The following is a 20,307-nucleotide window of genomic DNA, read 5'->3' as shown; positions in this document are numbered from 1 at the left end:
CACACTTGGCAGCTGGACAGACAACTGAGTCATCAGCGTTCGTGGTTTCTCATTTAATCCTGGGGTTGTTGGGATGATTTAAGTGCCAGCAGTCCAGGGAGGAGGTTGTGCTGCCGCTTCCAGCACGCTCGTGGAGCCATCGCCTTGTCTGCCTCCCATCCCTACTTTTCGTGGCGGGGGGAGGCCGGGGGTGGATCTGGGCTTGGCTCGCAGCTGTAGATTATCTTGCGAGCAGTTTTATTTCCTCCCGGCGCCCGCCCGGGCTTTTCCATTGGCTCCTCTTGCTCTCCGTCCCTCGCCTGCTGAGCAGCAAATGTCCTGTGCCCAGCGCTGCCCTGCGGGGCGCTCCGGGGGACCGCGCTCGGCTCCCTGCCCACCCCGCCGGCCCCGAGCCTGAGCCCCCCGAGCCCCCCAATGCCCCCGGGGGGAGCGCTCTGCCGGGGGGGCACGGCCGCCTGCCCCGCAATGTAATCGGTGTGCGGGGCGCGGGGCGCGGGGCGTGCGGGGGGCGCGGGGCCGGCCCCGGGGGTGGTGCCGGGCGGGCAGGGCAGGGCAGGACGGGGCAGGGCCCCCCTCGGCCGCGCCGCTACCGCTGCCCCCTTGTCTCCCGCAGGCTCTCGTCGCCCGGCGGCTGCGGCGGCGGGGACGGCGGCGGGAGCCGCAAGAGCGGGGTCATTCTGGACATCGCCGCCCTGAAGATGACGGAGCTGGAGTCCGAGGTGCTGCCCCTGCCGCCCCGGTACCGCTTCCGAGATCTGCTGCTCGGGGACCAGTCCTTCCAGAGCGACGACAGGTTCGCGGGGACAGCGGCGTGGGGGGCGCGGGGACAGCGCGGGAGGTGGCACGGACCGGGGGCACGCACTGCGTGGGCACGGGGACACACACCCGGGGTGGGCACACACACCCGGGCATGGGGACACACACTGGGGGGGCACACACACCCGAGCTGGGGACACACGCCTTGGGGGGCACAGACACCTGGGGGGGACACGCACCGGGGAGGGGACACGCACCCAGAGGGCACACACAGACACGGCATGGGGACACGCACCCGGGGTGGGCACACACGCCTTGGGGGGCACACAGACATGGGATGGGCACACCCCCGCCGGGCCCTTCGCGCTCCGGGGCGGGTGCGGGTTCGGAGCTCTCCGCGGTGCTGATGCCGCGGGCGCGGGGCCCGACCCGCCCGGCTCGGAGCTCTCCGCGGTGCTGCCCGGGGTGGCCGCGCTGCCCGCGGGGGGCTGTGGGGTACGGGAGCATTCGGAGCATTGGGGGTGGTGGCAGGAACACGCGGCATGCCCGGGAGAAGGGAATGCGCAGGGGGTGGAGGGCATGGGTGCCTCGGGCAGCAGGCACAGGGAACATCTGAGTGCTCCAGGGGGTGGGATGTGCTGGAGCTGCTGGGCACGGGCAGCCTTGGGTATACTGGCCAGCTGTGTGGGCACGCTGGGCAGCTTGCTGTGGCTGGGGGTCCCAGCAGGGCTTGGTGAGGAGGAAAAGGGGCCAGTGCCTGGGAGATGTGTGGGATGGAGCTGGTGAGAGGGTGGTGGAACTCCCTGCTGTGCCACATGCAGAGTTTGGGCTGGGCACATCCTTTGGTTTGGGAGATGAGGCTTCTCCAGGCTGCCTTTGCAGCAGGGGATGCTGAAGGGAGCAGAGAAACTCTAAGGAGCTGCTGAGGCTGTGGTGCAACTCTCAGAGAAATGGCCTTTGTGTTGAGCTCCAACCCTGCTGTTCCTGGCTGGCTGGCAGGGATCTATTGCCAGGTGGAGGGAACAACAGTGGGAATGCCATGAGTGGCAAGTGAAGTGCATGGGCAGAGCAGTTAAATGAAGAGGAAACGAGAACCTTCCCTTCAAATCTGTTTGTATCATAAATACCCAGGAGCTGCAGTGCTAATGAGCAGTCAGTGAGATTGTTATCTTTGCCCACCAATTAATGGTGTGATGCAAACAGAGAGAGATGGAATTCTTGTTGGAAAAACCCTTCCAATTGCTGGGCACTGAGCCTTTGGCTAACTGTGTTTGGCACACCTGCATCAAGGCTTTTGTGAGTCTGTGTTAAAAGGCTGTTTCATTTTTTTATATGTACAAGTGTCAAGGAAAAAAAAAGTGAATTTGGCTTTGTGAATGTTCCAAATGTCCTGTGGAAACGTTCCTGACTTTTATAGCAGCATAAAATTGGTCTGCCTCAAAAATGAGTCTGTGATCCTGAAGGTTTTAAAGCCCAGATTTCCTTAACAGGCACTTAAACATTAATACAGTTTTATGGTATAAAGTGGGAAGCTGATATGAAATTCATGCTGCAGAAAATGTCTGGGTTTCAGAATGGTTGTGCTACGGCTCATTTGGCTCTTTGAAGATTGAACAGTCCTCATATATAAATATTTGCAAGCATCTGACATGCAGAAGGAGGGAATTTAGTTTGTGTTATTTCTGTGTTTCACTGGTTGTACCCCTTAACCTTCATTTCAATATAGAACTGAGTGTTTCTGATTCAGAATCTCTCTTTAATTTTATTGTGGAGATGCTCTGGATTATTTTGACTCATTAGCCCTGTTTCTCCAGAGTTCATTAGCCTTATTTCTTAAGATATCTCTGCCTCACTGGCTTTCTGTGCTGCTTTCTTTAGTTGTTTGATTTCCCCTTCATGTAGAAAATCTCGATAATTTCACAGTTTGTTTGGAAATGCAAATCTGTGAGCCCACATTTGCTGTTCACTGGAGTCCTCTTGACTTCCCTGGGAGCTGAGATGAACTGTAGCTTTTGGAAATGTTGCTGTTAGGCCTGAATTTCAGTACAAACCATTAATAACAGCAGGACTTTATTGATGCATCAAACCCACTGGAGTAATCACGACTAGTGCATTAGTCTGTTCCAAACCAACTGGATCAGGAACAGATGCAGGAAAGTCAGAAAGGAAGAGGAAAATCAGAGAGGTAGAGAAAGATCAGAAAGGAAGAGAAAGATCAGAAAGGAAGAGAAAAATCAGAAAGGAAAAGAAAAATCAGAAAGGAAGAGAAAAGTCAGAAAGGAAGAGAAAAATCAGGAAGAGAAAAATCAGGAAGGAAGAGAAAAAGCAGAAAGGAAGAGAAAAGCAGAAAGGAAGAGAAAAATCAGAAAGGAAGAGAAAAATCAGAAAGGAAGAGAAAAGCAGAAAGGAAAAGAAAAATCAGAAAGGAGGAGAAAAATCAGGAAGGAAAAGAAAAATCAGAAAGGAAGAGAAAATCAGAAAGGAAGAGAAAAATCAGGAAGAGAAAAATCAGGAAGGAAGAGAAAAAGCAGAAAGGAAGAGAAAAGCAGAAAGGAAGAGAAAAATCAGAAAGGAAGAGAAAAAGCAGAAAGGAAGAGAAAAGCAGAAAGGAAGAGAAAAATCAGAAAGGAAGAGAAAAAGCAGAAAGGAAGAGAAAAGCAGAAAGGAAGAGAAAAATCAGAAAGGAGGAGAAAGATCAGAAAGCAGGAGGAAAATCAGGAAGGAAGAGGAAAATCAGGAAGGAAGAGGAAAATCAGGAAGGAAGAGGAAAATCAGGAAGGAGGAGAAAAATCAGGAAGGAAGAGAAAAATCAGAAAGGAAGAGAAAAATCAGAAAGGAAGAGAAAAATCAGAAAGGAAGAGAAAAATCAGAGAGGTAGAGAAAAGCAGAAAGGAAGAGAAAAGCAGAAAGAAAAAGATCAGAAAGGAAGAGGAAGGCAGAAAGGAAGAGACAAGCAGAAAGAAAAAGATCAGAAAGGAAGAGAAAAATCAGAAAGGAAGAGACAAGCAGAAAGACTTTTTGGCTTTGCTGTGCTTATAAATGATAAGCAGCTCAGAGATGGGCTTTGAAGTGCTTTGTTACAGGGATGTGCAGAGGAAAATTCCCCCACGGAAACACTGTGGGGAACTGTGAGTGGTAAAGCAGAGCTCATTGGACTTACAGATGTAACACTGAAGGGAAACACCCAGAGCACTGAATTATCTCATTTATTTATAAAAGGAATGCCTAAAACATGAGTGTCTCAAATATCTGCTTTTGAAAACTCCCCTGGAATGCTGAAAGTGAGGAGGTTTCAGGGGTCAGCTGCAGACTAAGAGGATGGGAATCCTGGTTTTGCTGCTTCTGGAGAATTAAACCCAGTTCTGTTAGAGATGAATTAGTGCATCTCATCACAGAGGATGCTGAGGAGGCACCAGCACTGGGCTGAGCTGAGGGAATGAGGTAATGCTGGAGCTTGAGGAGATGAAAGCTTGTTGGAACAAGTAGATAATTAGAGAGCTGTGGTGTAGCAGGAGGAGGGAGCACGTCCAGATAACCCCTGGAACTGAGGGAGCTGAGCAGGGAACGTGAGCAGGAATAGGTGAAATGGGCTGCTCCTCATTTACTTTTGTTTTGAGAGTGTGAGAGGTGAAGCCACTCAGTCCAGCCAGGCAGGGCTTGCTCTTTGGCAGGCTGAGGGACATGAGCATTAAAATCCCACTTGGAGTGTTGTGTGGAGGATGCAATAAATGGGACAGGAAACAAAGAGGAAATTATTGAGTGGAAGAGGAATATGGGAGGGAAATGGATTTGTGAAACGGAGAGAGAAAAGCCTCATGACAAGCAAATCCAGAGCTGTCAGGTGGAAATGCTCCTTCCAGTGTTATCTCACTCATCTTTGGAACTCACCACCATGTGGAGGGCCTTGGGCTTTGCTGTACTGAAACTCTGGGCTTGACATTTCTGCAAGGCAGGTCTTGGGGCCATAGAAACAGGATTAGCTGTCATTCAGCTCTCAATTTCCAGAGGACACTGATTGCTGTCTCAGGGCTTGAGTCTGACTGGGAGGGACTGGGAGGGAAGGGTCTCTGTGGGAACGTTACAGTTCCCTTGGTTGTCTGGCTTTAGTCCTGTCTAGTTCAGAGGTTTCTTCCCCTTTTGGAAGGTTCTGTCAATGTCAATACTGGCAGAAAAAAGGGTTTGTTCTGCTCTATCCTGGCAGGATTCATTTCCCATCTCACTGGTGTTTTGTTGACATGAAAACATTCAGAGCTGCTTGAATTTGACAGTGAAGGCAGAGTTCAAGATGCTGAGCCTGTCAGAAAAAGAAGGTGGAGAGCTGAGGGCACAAGTGCTGGTGGTGTCTGGCTGCCCTTTCCCGTGCCTGGCACAGGACCCTGGGCATGGAACCCCCTGTGCAGTGGAGGGTGGGCAGCAGGGAGGCCAAGGGTGTGCAGGGTGGGAGGAGGAGCTCTGGGAGGAAGGCTGCTGTTCTGAAGTGACACTGGATGAAAGGCAGCTGAGAAAGCACATCTGCTGAACTGGTAAATATTGTCTTCTACCACAAGCTGTGGCATCCCTTTGATGCTTGCTGTCCTCAGCAAGGCAGTTTGGGGGGCCTGCATTCTCTTTCCTTGGACAGTGCTGACAGCTGGGCTGGGACACGTATAAAGAAAGCCCATAAATAAAATTAAACTGTATCTCAGAAAAGTGTCATTAGGAGCTTATTTGTTGCCTCATTTAAATAGCCTGAACACTTTCCAGAAAATCATTGTCAGAAGCCACAGTCCTATTTACAGTGGGGAGAAGTAATGGATGCCACTTTGATTAAGTGCATTTTTCTGAGGCTAATTATCAGCAAAGAGTCATTTGGGTGGATGAGGATGTTTGTGAAAGCTGCTTGTGCAGAAGAATTCAGCAGCATCTCTATAAAAATTTTAACATCTCCTGTTTCAAATCAAAGATTTTTGGGGTGTTACATAACACAGAAAAGAGACTTTTAACAACTGGGGTGAACTCTTACAAGTTTCTGCTTCCAGGTTGGATGGAGTCTGAAGGCTCTTTGTGAACTGACATCTGGTCTTTGTCTCTTTGATTTGTCTCTAAGTGGTGTCTCTGAATCACAGGTCAGACTCTGCTTGGCATGAGCAGAGTGAAGTGCTGCAATCTCAGCCTGGTAGGCTCTTCCCCTGGCAGAGTTCATGCCAAGGTGCCCCAAGTGCCTCCCTCATCCAATGCACCATTATATTAATGGGCAGGGCAGTTTTGTGTTCCTGGGGCACTTCATTGCCATTGGATTGAATGGGCAATTTCCCTCATTTTATTAGGAATATTCAGCTGCTAATTTGAAAATGCCAGGTTGTGTCCAGGAGCTGGGGACATTTCTGTCATGGTGAGCTGATGGTCAGTATTTTAAGTTCCTGCAGTGTCTGTTCAGGCTGTAGCATTTGTGCTAGTGAAGGTTTGTACCTGGAATTAGGAAATCCAGCTCTGTGGGCCACAACATTCCTCTGGGAAAGACTCTTCCTGCCCCTGAAACAGGCTGAGGGTGTTTATTGCTGACACCCATTCCCTCAGTCAGGGGGTCAGACCCAGCTCCCCCAGCCCTGGGGCAGAACCTCTCAGGGGCTGCCTCAGTTGGGATGCCTGAGCCCCAACCCAAGGAATGAATAACCTGCTGAGGGTGGTGGGATCCCAGACAGACCCTTGGGAGTGCCTGTGTGGCCACTGTGATTTAATTGCTTCCCCTCTGCTTTTGCCACCTGGCAAAGCCAAGCCAGGACAGTTATTAATGGGATTAGGCTGTTTTCCTGAGTCAACACTTTGTTAGGGAGTTCCTGTCTGACAGTACAAGAGTTTGTTCTGGAGTGCATGGGCAGAACCTGCTCCCAGCTGAGCCATCCCTGCTCCCTGTGTGCTCCTGAGCCAGGCCAGGCTGCCCAGCCACGTGGGCAGGTGTAGCTCTTCCAAAGGGCTGTCCAAGGCTGTGGGCAAGACCAAATTCAGTGCCCAGTCAAAGCTGTTGGAGAAGCTGCTGGGAGAGAGTTCTGGAGCTCAGGCTGGAAACACTGAGCTCCTCCTGGAATATGGAATGGGCAGGAGCACCCCAGACCACCGGGCACCCCATGGCTCATGGTGCTGTAGGTCCAGCCCAGCAGAGCTTGGAGCAGTGCAGGGAGGAGCTCCTGGGGCAGAGGGTGGTCGTTCCTAAACCCACTGCCAGTCCCATTCGCCCCATCCATGGAAGAGTGACCATAAAACCTGAGCTCCACAGCTCTGGGTCCTCTCCAGAGAGGGTTTCTCCAGCAGCTCCTCACCCTTAACAGGAGCAAAATCAACATTTGCTGCCTCTGGGTTGCTCAGCCAGCTCTGGGTGGGATCCAGTGGGATGAAGAGCACTGAGAGCCTGAGGCAGCTTTATAATATAAAACTGCTTTGGGTCTTCCAGTGTTTGTGGATTTTTTTTTAATGATAGACAACATTCTTAACTGAGCTGTGCTTTTCTAGCTGTTCTGAAAGGCTGCAGGGATGATTCCTAACGTGGTGCCTTAATTGCAGTGCTGTTTGGAGTTTTTCAAATGGATGTTTTCCTGTAGCTATTGGTGTGCTGATGAGTATTCATCTTAGGGCAGGTACCCCTGGACAATCAGCAGGAATATTAAGGAAGTTATGAAAGTAATAGAGCAAAGAAGAAATGTGGTTATCTCACAATTATATCTAGTATTTTATTTTAAAAAATGGTCATTACTCCATTCAGGGATATTGTTTTTACTGTCAGGAAGGGGCCCTTGTAGCAATAAAAGAAGAGCACGTAGCAGCCTGGTGGAATGAGCAGAGGTGTCCCTGGAGTGCTGCAGAATGTACAGCTGGGCCCTGATGAAAAGGAAGAACAACATTGATTTTCAGTTATTTAGTGCAATTTAACACTATGGGCTCAGATTTCCATCCTTCCCTGGGGTGGTTTTGTCCCATTTATTTACCTTCCCTTTTGTTTCTTTTCAATTTGTTGGGAGAATGGGCTTGAAAGAGCAAACAGCATTTCAAGGTGCTGGAGAGGACCTGTGTGAGTGAAGGGGAGAGCAGGAGCAAGGGGGGTCATGGCCCTGCTGGCAGAGATGGTGCAGCCCCAGCAGAGACTCACAGGGGCTGAGGATCTGCTTTTTTTGCTTTGTGTTGTGTGGAAGAGCAAAGGGGAAAGGCAGGACCATGAGGAGGAATGAGAACCCTCAAACCCAGCAGTGGGCATTGGTGGGCACATTCCCAGGGAAGATCCTGGGGGTTGGCATTGACCTTAGTCAAGGAAAACTGAACACAGTGGCAGAATGAATTGTTCTACTCCCCTCAAACACTTGTACAGGACGGGCCAAAAATCCTCATTGAGAAGTTCCCTGTGAAAGGGGTGCAGAAGGACATGGAAAACTTTGGAGTCTTGGCCATGGTTAAATGGGACAAATCTCCTTCCCCATGTTCTTGATGTGCCACTGAAGCTGGTGAGGACACTGCTGGCTGCTCCAGCTGGGCATGCCCCTGGTTGTGATAACACCAAGGTCATGGGTTCAATCCCCCGTGTGGGCCATTGACTGAAGAGTTGGACTTGATGATCCTTGTGGGTCCCTCCCAATTCAGAACAGTCTGTGAGTGATTCTGTGATTCTGCCTGGGCCTTCTTGGAGCTCCTGTGCTGCTTAAACCTGCTGGGAAAGGGCAGGGAACAGAATTCCTGTGAGCCAGGGGAGAAGTTGGTTGCTTGGAAGATCCTGGCAGAGATCTGTGGGGACGTGGGTCCCTTCAGCACCAGGGGAGGGTGGGGAGTGTGTCTGTGCCCACAGATCTGCTGGGGCACTGATGGTGTTTGGCATCCCAGCAAAGCCCTGTGCCTGCAGAAGCCCAGGGGGTTGTTGTGCTGTTGCCTTGGGGAGGGTGGGAGGTCAGGCTGAGCCCAAAGCTGTCACCTCTGCTGTAGTGACAGCACGAGAAACAGCCTGGCAGCCGTGGCTGTAATTGCAGGGAACACAGTCAATCTTTCTGCCATGTTTCCCCACTGCTTTATCTCGTCACAGTTGCATCTTTGTTCCCAAGGGAAATAATTTGTTGCTCTTCTGAAGGTGGTGCTCGTTGCTTTTCCTCTGCACAACCTGTTCAGTGCCTGAGTGTGTGTAGGGAGTGCCAGAGCTCAGGCATCCCCCACTCACAGCCCTGGGGTCTCCTCCTGTGCCAGGCCTGTCCTGTGCCAGCCCTGCCCTCTCACAGTCCCCTGTGCTGTCCTGGGGAAAGACACCCCAGGCAGAGCCTAAATATCTTGGTTAATCAGTCCCCCCATACATTCTGCCCTAAGGCATCTCAGAGGCTTTTGTTCTGTGAGCAGAGAGGTTTGGAGAGGAATAAAAGACTGAAATTTGAATCAAAACATCTGCGTTTCTGTGAAGTTCCACCAACAGAGAGGACTAATTCTTTGCTGCCTCCTGTTTCCAGCACTGATTGTGGAGACAGATGTGAGCCCCTCTCCTGTGAGGCCCTGCAGCAAGTGCAGATTTCCCTGCCATGCTGCATTTGCCTCTGCTCCGCTGGCACTTGGCTGGATCTGTAGCAGAGATGCAGGTATTAATTTGCAAATAAAATAGCTCATATTCCTGCTGACTGGCAGCTCAGGGAGTGGGTCTGTGCAAAGCTGCTGCCAGCAGGACTGGGGTTGCCTGTGGAGGGTTGGCAGGGCAAGGGGAAGCAGCCCCAGCCTGCCAGTCCCCAAATCAGGAGATTTCTTCTGTTATCAGTCTATTAGCAATAAAGAATTTTTTTATCTTCCATTCTTTCTTATCTTTCATCGAGTTCAGGTTCTATTGCTGCATCACACTCTGTATAAAATAATAGCATTGAATTTCAGCTGCTCCATGACCTCATTTCCTCTCTTTGTGAAGCATTTTGTTACCATTTCAGCAAATTTATGGCTGTTTTACTGCAGGGAGATGATCAAAGTCCAACCTCCTGGAGGTGGCAGGTCCCTGTGGGGACAGTCTCTGCTCTCTGTTCCATTCCCACAACCTCCTTTTGGGTGTCTTAAGCTCTGCCCTGCACAGCCAGAGGGCTGGAGGGAGGTTTGCAGGGTTGCAGGTCTCCTGGTAGGCTTCAGCATGGACCCTTTAATTGTTCTGGGTAATTAATAATTGATAATTAAGAAGTAGAAATGCAAGGCCTAAGTCTTGGTGGGACAGAGAGGCTGTGGATGTTGGCACATTTCTAGCAGAGTCCAAGGAAAGGCAAGATTTCCAAACCTCTCAAACTCAGAAAACTTGTCCCTTCAAGCAGGAGGCCTGGCCTGGTGGGTGAAGCAGTGCTTGTAAGCCTTTTAAAGAGTTATTTTCTGTTCTAAACCAGGTCAGCCATGTGGGGTAGGGGTGCTCTGTGAGGGCCATCCTTGGCTTTCTGGAGCTCTGAGTTGGCTTTGCCTCTTTGGACTTGCACCGGGGCCACCATTGCTGGGTCTTGCTTCTGCTTTCCTCGAGACAGACCATCTGGTTCTCTCCTGCTCCTCCTCCTTCAGGAGACAGCCTGGAGCTGTTTGCTGCCAGCCCAGCAGGACGTGGCAGTGGAGTTTGGAGGGTGGAAGGTGGAAAGCAAAGCCCACAGACAGAGCCAGCACGTCGGGATCGTGACCTCTCCAGAGCGGTGGCTCCGTGGTCGGTTCCCTTGTGCTGGGTGCCATCCCTCTGTTTCAGGGACACCTTTGCTGCAGCCAGGTGTGTTTGTTGTGTGTGAGGGCACCTGCCACAGGTGTGTTCCCCCTGTTTTTCCTGTGATTTTCCCCCCTCTGGCAGTGGAGTGTGTGCCTCTTGCTCATGCTGTGCCCGCTCTGCTGCCATTGCTGCTCTCCCTGCCTGGCTCTGGGCAGCAGTTGTGTGGGTGGGCACAAATGTGTGCCAGGATGTGCAGTAGCCACAGCCTCGAGGTTCAGAGCCAGGCCAGGGCGTGGGCACAGCCGGAGGAAGGGAAGGAAGGAAGGAAGGGAGAGAGGGAGGAAGGAGCAGTTGTGTGGAAGGACAACAGCACCGGCCGGGGGCGGGCGGCTCGTGGGGTCAGCTGGGGATGCAAAGGGAGGAACAGCAATGAATTGAGGGGCTGAGAGGAGGGATTGGCTCAAGGGCAAAAGCCTGAAGTGTGGTGGGAGGGGGCACACACAGAGCGAGGTGTCCCCGGAGAAGCCGAGAGGTTCATCCACCTCTTCCCTTTGTAGTGTTGCTGTTTGATGAGCTCAAGTCTTGCCTGGCACGAGGTGAGGAGCAGTGAGGGTTGGTTTGTACCTGTCTGTGTGGGTGCAGAGATAACCTGGGTTTGCTCAGAGTGCAGCTGGGCAGAGGGGAGGTGCTGCCTGCCCTCGGTGCCAAGGGATGCTCCAGTGGGCCACAACTGCAGCTCCCCTGGCTCCCTGGCACTGGAGCTGCTGCCAGCAGCAGTGTGAGAAGCCAGGCTAAGCCCTTGCCTCTTCTCTTGGGCAACCTTCTGCCACCCAGAGAGGGCTTTGTGCCCCCAAACGGGTTGTTGGGTGTTGCATGAACTGATGGAGAAGAAGAGTGTGTGTGTTCACTGTGGGCAGTGCCAACCTCGGGGTGTCCATCTCAGGCATGAGCTGCTTTGTCACCTGTGTGGCATCGCTGCCCTGAGCCCTGTGGCACTGCCAGTGTCTGTCCCTCTGCCGTGGCATTGCTGAGCTGGATAGTGTGTCTGTTGCTGTCCAAAGTCCCTTTGTCACAGCTGATTTCTGGATTTCTGCTGCTGTGCCACAGCACTGTGGAGGGGCCCTCTTGAGGCCAACACACACATCACTGCTGCCCAACACCTGCCCACAGCCAGCCAGGCAAACTGGCATTTCCTGGTTCTCCCTCCCCAGGACTCTTTGCTGTCACCTGTCATCGAGCTTTTGGTGGGAGTCTTGCCCAGAGCTGCCTGGTGTGGTGGGTTTGCCTGTGGGATCTGCTGGCAGGGGGTGTGGGCAGCAAAGAAGGGCTGTGTCCATGTCACCTGTCTGGGCAGCCATTCCTGTGCTCCCCCTGGCACAGCTGCTGTGCCAGGTCTGGAGATTGGGATTCTCCACCCAGCCTGGGCACATGTGAGTGTCCTGAGGAAGGTGCAGGTGACCTGAGAGCAGAATAAAACAGGGAGCTGCAGGTTGTGTCCCACTTTTCTCAGGTGCTGCTTGTGCTTCTTCATGGACTGGATTTGGACCAAGGGTTGAACTTGATGATCTCAGAGGTCTTTCCCAACCCAATCTATTCTATGATTTTTCCCCTCCTGGCTGTGCCCTGGTCGTGGTTTTCAGACTGTGACAGATCTGTCACTCAGGGCTGAGCCTTGTCCCCTCCTGCACCCCTGGGGATGGACAGGGTGTGCTCTGTCACCCTCTGCTGCAACAGCAGGAGTTCTAAAGAAGCTTCACTTTCAGGTGAGGCAAACCCAACCCCACCCCACCCTCTGTGGCTGACCCTGATCTGCAGGACACTGGACTGAGGTGAGGATGTCCCTGTGTGGGGAGCCCACCCTGCCAGCTGTGGCTCCCGTGGGTCCCTTCCCAGCTCACACCCCCTCCTGGTGTCTCTCAAGAAAATGGATTTTATCCCTTTTCCATAAACTGGGATTGGCCATGGCACTGAGTGCCATGACCTGGTAAAGGGACTGGAGTTGGACCAAGGGCTGGACTTGATGATCTCAGAGGTCTTTTCCAACCCAATCAATTCTGTGATTCTGTGATTCTATGGATGTGGCACTGAGTGAGAATCCACCATCTCTTGATCCAACCCCACTGTGATCACCAGCCCAGGGCACAAAGTGCCCTGGGCTGGTGATCACAGTGGGGTTGGATCAAGGGTTGGACTTGATGATCTCAGAAGTCTTTTCCAACCCAATCCATTCTATGACTCTATGGAGAAAGTGGCCTTGTCACTGTGTGCAATGCTTGTTAGAGGTGAGCAAAAAGCTGCTTAAGCAGAAGGGGTTCCTGCAGACAGGTGCTAAGTGTGGGTTTTAAAGCTCAAACTCTGCCTAAAAGTTCTGCTTTGAGCCCGAGTGTGCCTGTGATTGCATTGCAGGGACAGAGAGTAGCTCGTTAGTGCAGTGGCCACATGTGGGAAGTCCATAATTGCATCTGGGCTGAGAGCTCCATACGGGAGTGTTGTTTGAAAGATTTCTAATTTGATAAAAGGTGTGGTAATTGGCTCTTAGAAGGGAGTTTAATTGAAATAATTGGCGTGGACACTGGTGTGCTAATTGGGTTTGGTGTTTCTAATGTGCAGTCCCGAGGTTTGCTCGAGGCCAGAGGTGGGTCTGAGGGGGTGCTTGTGTTCCTCAGTGAGAAGTCAGAGCTGGTCCCTGGGAAGGCATTTGTTTGAGGGAGCTGTTTAGTCACCGTTCTTGAGCTTGGGTTTTGGAGATGGATTTGCTTCATTACAGTTTGATGCAATTACTCCCACACTGCTGAGAGTGGAGGCCTTCTCTGACACTTCAGTTCTCACTTCAGATGACTTGAGGTTGGTCTTTCCAGTCATCTGGAGCAGCTCCAGCTCCCTGGCACAGGGACAGCCCCTTCCTGAGGTGCTCACACACACCTGTGTGTGCATGAATGGGCTCACTTGTGTCAGCAGGAAAGGGGATGTTCATATTGTCTGTCTGTCCTTTCATCCTGCTTGTCTGAGGTTCCTCAAGACCCATCGGTTCCAGCTCAGTAAATCAGCACCGTGAGGTTTTTCCATGTGGAGAAAGACTTTACAGTCTCATTCCAGCCTGGAGAAGAGGAGGCTCAGAGGTGACCTCAGCACTGTCTGGAAGTGCCTGAAGGGAAGTTCTGGCCAGGTGGGGTTGGTCTCTTCTCCCAGGCACTCAGCAATAGGACAAAGGGGCACGATGGGCTCAAGCTCTGCCAGGGGAAATTGAAGTTGGAGAGCAGGAAAAAATTCTTTGCAGAGAGAGTGCTCAGGGATTGGAATGGGCTGCCCAGAGAGGGGGTGGATTCCCCATCCCTGGAGGTTTTTCAGCTGAGCTTGACCGTGGCACTGAGTGCCATGATCTGGTAAAGGGACTGGAGTTGGACCAAGGGTTGGACTTGATGATCTCAGAGGTCTTTTCCAACCCAATCCATTCTGTGATTCTGTGGATGGCACTGAGTAAGAATCCACCATGTCTTGATCCAACCCCACTGTGATCACCAGCCCAGGGCACAGAGTGCCCTGGGCTGGTGATCACAGTGGGGTTGGATCAAGAGTTGGACTTGATAATCTCAGAGGTCTTTTCCAACCCAATCCATTCTATAATTCCAGCCTGGAGGTCTCCCAGGTCAGCATCCCAGAGCTGTTGTACAGGGACTGCCATGAGCAGGGGCTGTGGGGTCACTGAAATTGTGAGATGGCCACACAAAGAGCCATTGCAGCTCCTCAGCCTTTCCAGAGCTGCCCTTCAACTGTTCTCCCTTTTCATCTTCCTCCAAAGTGCTTTTAAAGCTCAGTATTGTCACTTTATTTGGGTTCTTCCCACACAGTATCTGCACTTAGAACTGCCCAGGGCTGATGGGGAGATTTATTGCCAGCAGCTATTGTGTGAAAATGGAGAGAAAAACCAATTTCTAGTCAGGTCTCGTTATGGTCTCTGGTGGGAAATATTTCTTTCTTGCTAAGAACTTGTAAATGGTTTTAGTGGAGGATGCAGAGCTCTGTGGCTCAGCAATGTTCAGCCTCCCAGGCTGCAGCAGCACAAATGTCTCTGCTTTTCCTGAGAAACTTTGGAGAGCTGGAGCAATGGTTCCAACTTTCAAGGCCCTTTTACCCCCCTAAGCCATTTTCCCCCTGTTTCCCACTAGCAGATTTTAGGGAGAGAAGGGAGTACAGCTGAGCCTGCTGGTGCTCATATTAACACAATCATGATAGAACTTAATTTTAATCCCATTAGACATCAGGGAGTTTCTCACTTGGTTTAATGGACTCTTTTCCACATGATGAAGCTGCAAGATCTGACACTTGTTATAAATGTCTGTTTATTAAACCATCCTTTGTCCTAAAAGCCTCTGCCTGGCTAGAACGGATATAAATTGGAGAGGGTGATGCTTGCAGTTCAGTCTTTAAGGAGACACCGTGTAAAAAATTGCAGCCTGTTCCTTTTTAATTTTTTTTCTGTGTCTTTATGTGAGAGATGAGAGCAGGCCAAGACATTTTTTTCCAGTGTGCTTTTGACTGTAAGTGTGTGAGGCAGTGGAGACGTGGCACCTGTGAAGCAGCATCTGCTGTCACACCGACTCCTGGTGGATATTCCCTCCCCAACAGCTGAGCTGGCCAAGGCAGTGGAACCAAAAGCTGAGGAGAGTGGATAATAACTTGACTTCAAACCCTTTTGTGTGGCTTTAGCTCAGCTCTTGCTCCTGGCCAGGTGTGCTCAGCACGAGGCAGCACAGCTGGACAGCAGCTCTGGGGAGAATTTCAGGGATTTTTGTGCAGAAGAGGTTCCTGGAGCATCTTAGCTCAGGGACAGGAGGTTCACAAGGTCATTGCCCACCTTGCTTTGCTCATTTATTTCAGAGAACACAGCAGGGGTGGATACCTTGTGAAAACCCTTCACCATCGTGTCACTGCTGTGTTTCAGGCTTTTGGAAACGTGATGCCTCTTCATGGTGGTGGTTTGGATGGCCCAGGCATTGCACAAGAGACAGTTCTCCAATTAATGCCTTGGTGCTCCCTCTGCCTTCAGCTGGAGGTGGAAAAAGGGATTTTTTGTCAGATCCCAACAGCATCTGGGCACAGTGTGAGCTGTGGCTTGGGAGTTGCACCTCCCCTGGGTTCTCCCAGCAGAACCCTCAGCTCCAGCACAGTGTTGATGGGTAAGCAAGTTTTTCTCATTGAGGTTAAAATAAGAAACGTGCTTGGAGATCAATGGTCTGGTCCAACCCCTTGTTCTAGTCCTTCCCACACACCCTGATGAGGCTGTCACAGACTCCAAGGAGTTCATGCCTCATTTCTGCAGCACACTGTGAGTTTATCTTTATATGGACTTGCCATTTTCTCTGTCTTATATAATGTATTACAAGAAGAATAATGACAGAAGGCAAAAATGTCTGGGAGAAGGCACCTGGTGTGATCAGCAACCCTGGGGAGGGGAGAAAATCTTATTACCATGAGGTGTAATTAGCAGAGCTGATGGAGAACCCCCAAGGTCAAAATTTTTTCTTTGAATGTTGATATTTTTCTTGGAATTTTGATTATTTTTAAAAAAAGTTTTAAGAAAGTTTTTAGCTGCTAGAAGTCTCCACTTTTTAAGCAGAAAGTCTTTGAACCATTTAATAAATAAACAGGGTGTTTCATTACAATTTGAACACTTCAGATGCAAATTGCTGCAAAAATGACATGTAGAAAAAGGCCTGGAGTCCTTTAGAACTGCAGAGTGGGAATCACTTTGGCATTTTGAAAGTCTCTGTGAAATTGCTTCCTGGTGAGCTGTGCCAGGGAGCCCAGAGAGGTGTTTGCAGCAGGGAGGGAGCTGCGGTGCCTCCAGGGGGTGTCTCCATCCGGAGCTGCTCCAGCTCCTGGAGCCTCTTTGCTGCTGGGCTGCAACCCAAGTGCTTGGAGGGCTGGTGAGAGGTGTGTGGGGAGGCACAAGGCACCTTTCCAGCTCTTGCTGCCTGTCACATCCCATGGGAGAGGCTGGGATGGATCCCCGGGGAGCCCCTGGAGCAGAGTGTGATGGGATGAGGTGCCACAGGAGCTGGGGGTGAGCTCTGCCCCTTGGCCACTGGCTGAGGATGCCCAGAGCATCCCTGTCCTTCCTCTGGGTCTGGACTTGGCCACCTGCACAAGGAGGGCAGCAGGAAGGGCCTGACCTTGGAGGGGCTCAGGCCCTTGGAGGGGCTGGAAGGGCCTTCGAGACCTGCTGTGGTAATTGCACTGCAAGATGTGGTCCTGGAGCTCCTCCTGCCCCACAGCTCAGGTACAGAACCTCTCCTGCCCCACAGCTCAGGCTTTGTGCTCCTCCTGCCCCACAGCTCAGGTACAGAACCTCTCCTGCCCCACAGCTCGGGCTTTGTGCCCCTCCTGCCCCACAGCCCGGGCTTTGTGCCTCTCCTGCCCCACAGCCCAGGCTTTGTGCCTCTCCTGCCCCACAGCCCGGGCTTTGTGCCTCTCCTGCCCCACAGCCCGGGCTTTGTGCCTCTCCTGCCCCACAGCCCGGGCTTTGTGCCTCTCCTGCCCCACAGCCCGGGCACAGGGCCTCTCCTGCCCCACAGCCCGGGCACAGGGCCTCTCCTGCCCCACAGCCCGGGCACAGGGCCTCTCCTGCCCCACAGCTCAGGCACAGGGCCTCTCCTGCCCCACAGGTCGGGCCCAGGGCCTCTCCTGCCCCACAGGTCGGGCCCAGGGCCTCTCCTGCCCCACAGGTCGGGCCCAGGGCCTCTCCTGCCCCACAGGTCGGGCTCAGGGCCTCTCCTGCCCCACAGGTCGGGCTCAGGGCCTCTCCTGCCCCACAGCTCGGCCTTTGTGCCCCTCCTGCCCCACAGCCCGGGCCCAGGGCCTCTCCTGCCCCACAGCCCAGGCCCAGGGCCTCTCCTGCCCCACAGCCCGGGCCCAGGGCCTCTCCTGCCCCACAGCCCGGGCTCAGGGCCTCTCCTGCCCCACAGCCCGGGCCCAGGGCCTCTCCTGCCCCACAGCCCGGGCCCAGGGCCTCTCCTGCCCCACAGCCCGGGCCCAGGGCCTCTCCTGCCCCACAGCCCAGGCACAGGGCCTCTCCTGCCCCACAGCCCGGGCCCAGGGCCTCTCCTGCCCCACAGCCCGGGCCCAGGGCCTCTCCTGCCCCACAGCCCAGGCACAGGGCCTCTCCTGCCCCACAGCTCCTCCTGCAGGTATCAACAGTACCCAGGGGTGTTTCCAAGATGTTTTCAGATTCCCGGGAGGAAAGTACTGCACAAATGCTCAAAGTAACAAACATTTATGGTGCAGAAATTGCTCCTGTTGGGAGGCAACAACCAGCAGTGCCAGGGAGGGCAGGCACGCCGGTGCCAGCCCTGGAGCTCTGTGCTGGGGGGTGCCCGGTGCCCCCGCACCCTCCCTGCAGCCGGGGATGGGTGATACCCTGGCACCTCCTCTGCGCATCCTTCCCTCCCTCTTCCCTTCTTCCCTTCTTCCCTCTTTCCCTTCTTCCCTCTTTCCCTCTTCCCTTCTTCCCTCTTTCCCTCTTCCCTTCTTCCCTCTTTCCCTCTTCCCTTCTTCCCTCTTTCCCTCTTCCCTTCTTCCCTCTTTCCCTCTTCCCTTCTTCCCTCTTTCCCTCTTCCCTTCTTCCCTCTTTCCCTCTTCCCTTCTTCCCTCTTTCCCTCTTCCCTTCTTCCCTCTTTCCCTCTTCCCTTCTTCCCTCTTTCCCTCTTCCCTTCTTCCCTTCTTCCCTCTTTCCCTCTTCCCTTCTTCCCTCTTTCCCTCTTCCCTTCTTCCCTTCTTCCCTCTTTCCCTCTTTCCCTCTTTCCCTCTTCCCTTCTTCCCTTCTTCCCTTCTTCCCTTCTTCCCTTCTTCCCTTCTTCCCTTCTTCCCTTCTTCCCTTCTTCCCTTCTTCCCTTCTTCCCTTCTTCCCTCTTTCCCTTCTTCCCTTCTTCCCTTCTTCCCTCTTTCCCTCTTTCCCTCTTTCCCTCTTTCCCTCTTTCCCTCTTCCCTCTTTCCTTCTTCCCTCTTTCCCTCTTTCCCTCTTCCCTTCTTCCCTCTTTCCCTCTTCCCTTCTTCCCTCTTTCCCTCTTTCCTTCCTTCCTTCCTTCCCTCTTTCCTTCCTTCCTTCCCTCTTTCCTTCCTTCCTTCCCTCCCTCCCTCCCGGGCTGACTCATGCCCTGGAAGGCGCTGCCCGTCCCTGCTGGCACCGGTGCCAGCCCAGCCCAGCCTGGCTGCGCTGCCGGCGCGGGGCTCATTAAATCCCGGGCAGCAGAGAAGTGACCCCGTTACGTGCTCACCTGGAAAAGTGACTCGGCTGTACCTGATTCCTGTGCTCTGCCCGCAGACTTTTCCTGCTTCCCTTGCAGATATATATTTAGATTTTACCCCAGGGCTTTTTATTTCCTCGCTGGCTCGAGCAGCTGTGACAGGTACACCCTTCACTTCCCTGTTCCCTCCAGCCATTCCAACCTGCTTTGTGAAGAAGTGGGAAGAGATTTGGAGTTCCTGTAAAGCTTCAGGGTCTCACTGCTCTGCTTGTGAGTGTGGGAAATGCTCCACGGAAACGGGCCCCGTGGCTTTGTGGGGTGTTTGCTCAGCAGCTCTTGGGGTGCTCTGTTTCTCTTCTCCCTGCCAGGCAGTGCCAAGTTAACACACAGGGTTTGCAGCTTTCGTGTTGGTCGCTGATGAGCCACACTTGGAGAGGTAAAAATGGCTTTGCAAAGGCTGCGATGACAGTTCTGGGATTCAGAACTCGCGTCGCAGTTACATAAGGGCTCCTGCCAGCTCCCTGGGGAGCTGGGAGGGACTGGGGAAGGGCACCTGCCCTCCCTGCTCCGGGCCATCCAAAGGGGCTTTGGGCATCCCCTCCCTCTCTCCCTCTCTCCCTCTCTCCCTCTCTCCCTCTCTCCCTCTCTCCCTCTCTCCCTCCCTCCCTCCCTTCGTGGGGGATGGCTGAGCCCTGGCAGTGGGAGCTGCGGGTGCTGGGGCTGCTTGTGGCACTGGGTGGGAGGGAAACCACAGGGCACTGCTGCCCATCCCTGGGCAGTTTGTTGAAGCCCTGAGTCCTCTCTCCTAAACACCAACACTTGGAAATTGTTAACATTTGAAATGTTAATGCAGAGGGCACTTGGAAGAGGAGAGAAATCAAAGGCTCTTCATGTGTGAGCCCGTCCCCTCCGGGCTCACAGCCTGCCTGCAAGCTCTCCATGTGTTTCCTTACTTTACATAATTTTTCCATCTCTCTCCATCAGCCCAGCTCTTCAAAGGCTTCCTTCTGTTTCCAGCTCTCTTGCTGCTGCTAAATACACTCTCCTCTGCTTTCCAGAGTGTTCCTTCTTCCCCACAGTGCTCTGGTTTGTTAGAGGAATCTCCCAAACTCTGCTGAGGAGTCTCTGGGTGATGCAGGGACCTGGTGCTGTTTGGTTGTGCCACCTGGCTCAGCTGCCAAGCCTAAACAGGGGAAGCAAAGGAATAAACACAGCAGTGAATTTCTACCTGTGTCATGCCAATCCTCCAGGGGCCTTGGTGTCTGCTGGGGCACCACTTGGCCAAATGCTCCTGCTGCTGTGTGGTGGTGTCAGTGAAGATCAGTGTTCCCTGCCCCAGGCTCTGTCCTGGTGGCTCTCTTTGGTTTGCTGTGGTGTTCCCTGCCCCAGGCTCTGTCCTGGTGGCTCTCTGGTTTGCTGTGGTGTTCCCTGCTCCAGGCTCTGTCCTGGTGGCTCTCTTTGGTTTGCTGTGGTGTTCCCTGCCCTAGGCTCTGTCCTGGTGGCTCTCTGGTTTGCTGTGGTGTTCCCTGCCCCAGGCTCTGTCCTGGTGGCTCTCTTTGGTTTGCTGTGGTGTTCCCTGCCCCAGGCTCTGTCCTGGTGACTCTCTGGTTTGCTGTGGTGTTCCCTGCCCCAGGCTCTGTCCTGGTGGCTCTCTGGTTT

General features: G+C 53.0%; 1 protein-coding gene across 7 annotated transcripts in view; it reads left to right on the top strand.

Annotated features, from left to right (window-relative positions):
- KCNT1 (potassium sodium-activated channel subfamily T member 1) overlaps positions 1-20,307 on the top strand; it is an 83,458-nt gene that overhangs the window by 14,169 nt on the left and 48,982 nt on the right. For 5 of the 7 annotated variants that reach the window (XM_071574365.1, XM_071574366.1, XM_071574364.1 and 2 more), the window contains exon 2: positions 614-793. In XM_071574365.1, the coding sequence (XP_071430466.1) occupies positions 614-793 (180 nt within the window). Of the gene's footprint in view, positions 1-91; positions 468-613; positions 794-20,307 lie in introns of those variants that run through there. The other 2 variants (XM_071574372.1, XM_071574368.1) reach the window with 2 other exon arrangements.

This window comes from Pithys albifrons, chromosome 20, assembly GCF_047495875.1.
Source record: "Pithys albifrons albifrons isolate INPA30051 chromosome 20, PitAlb_v1, whole genome shotgun sequence".
NCBI lineage: Eukaryota > Metazoa > Chordata > Aves > Passeriformes > Thamnophilidae > Pithys > Pithys albifrons.
The sequence above is the reverse complement of the archived record's forward strand: the minus strand, read 5'-3'. Positions and strand labels throughout refer to the sequence as shown.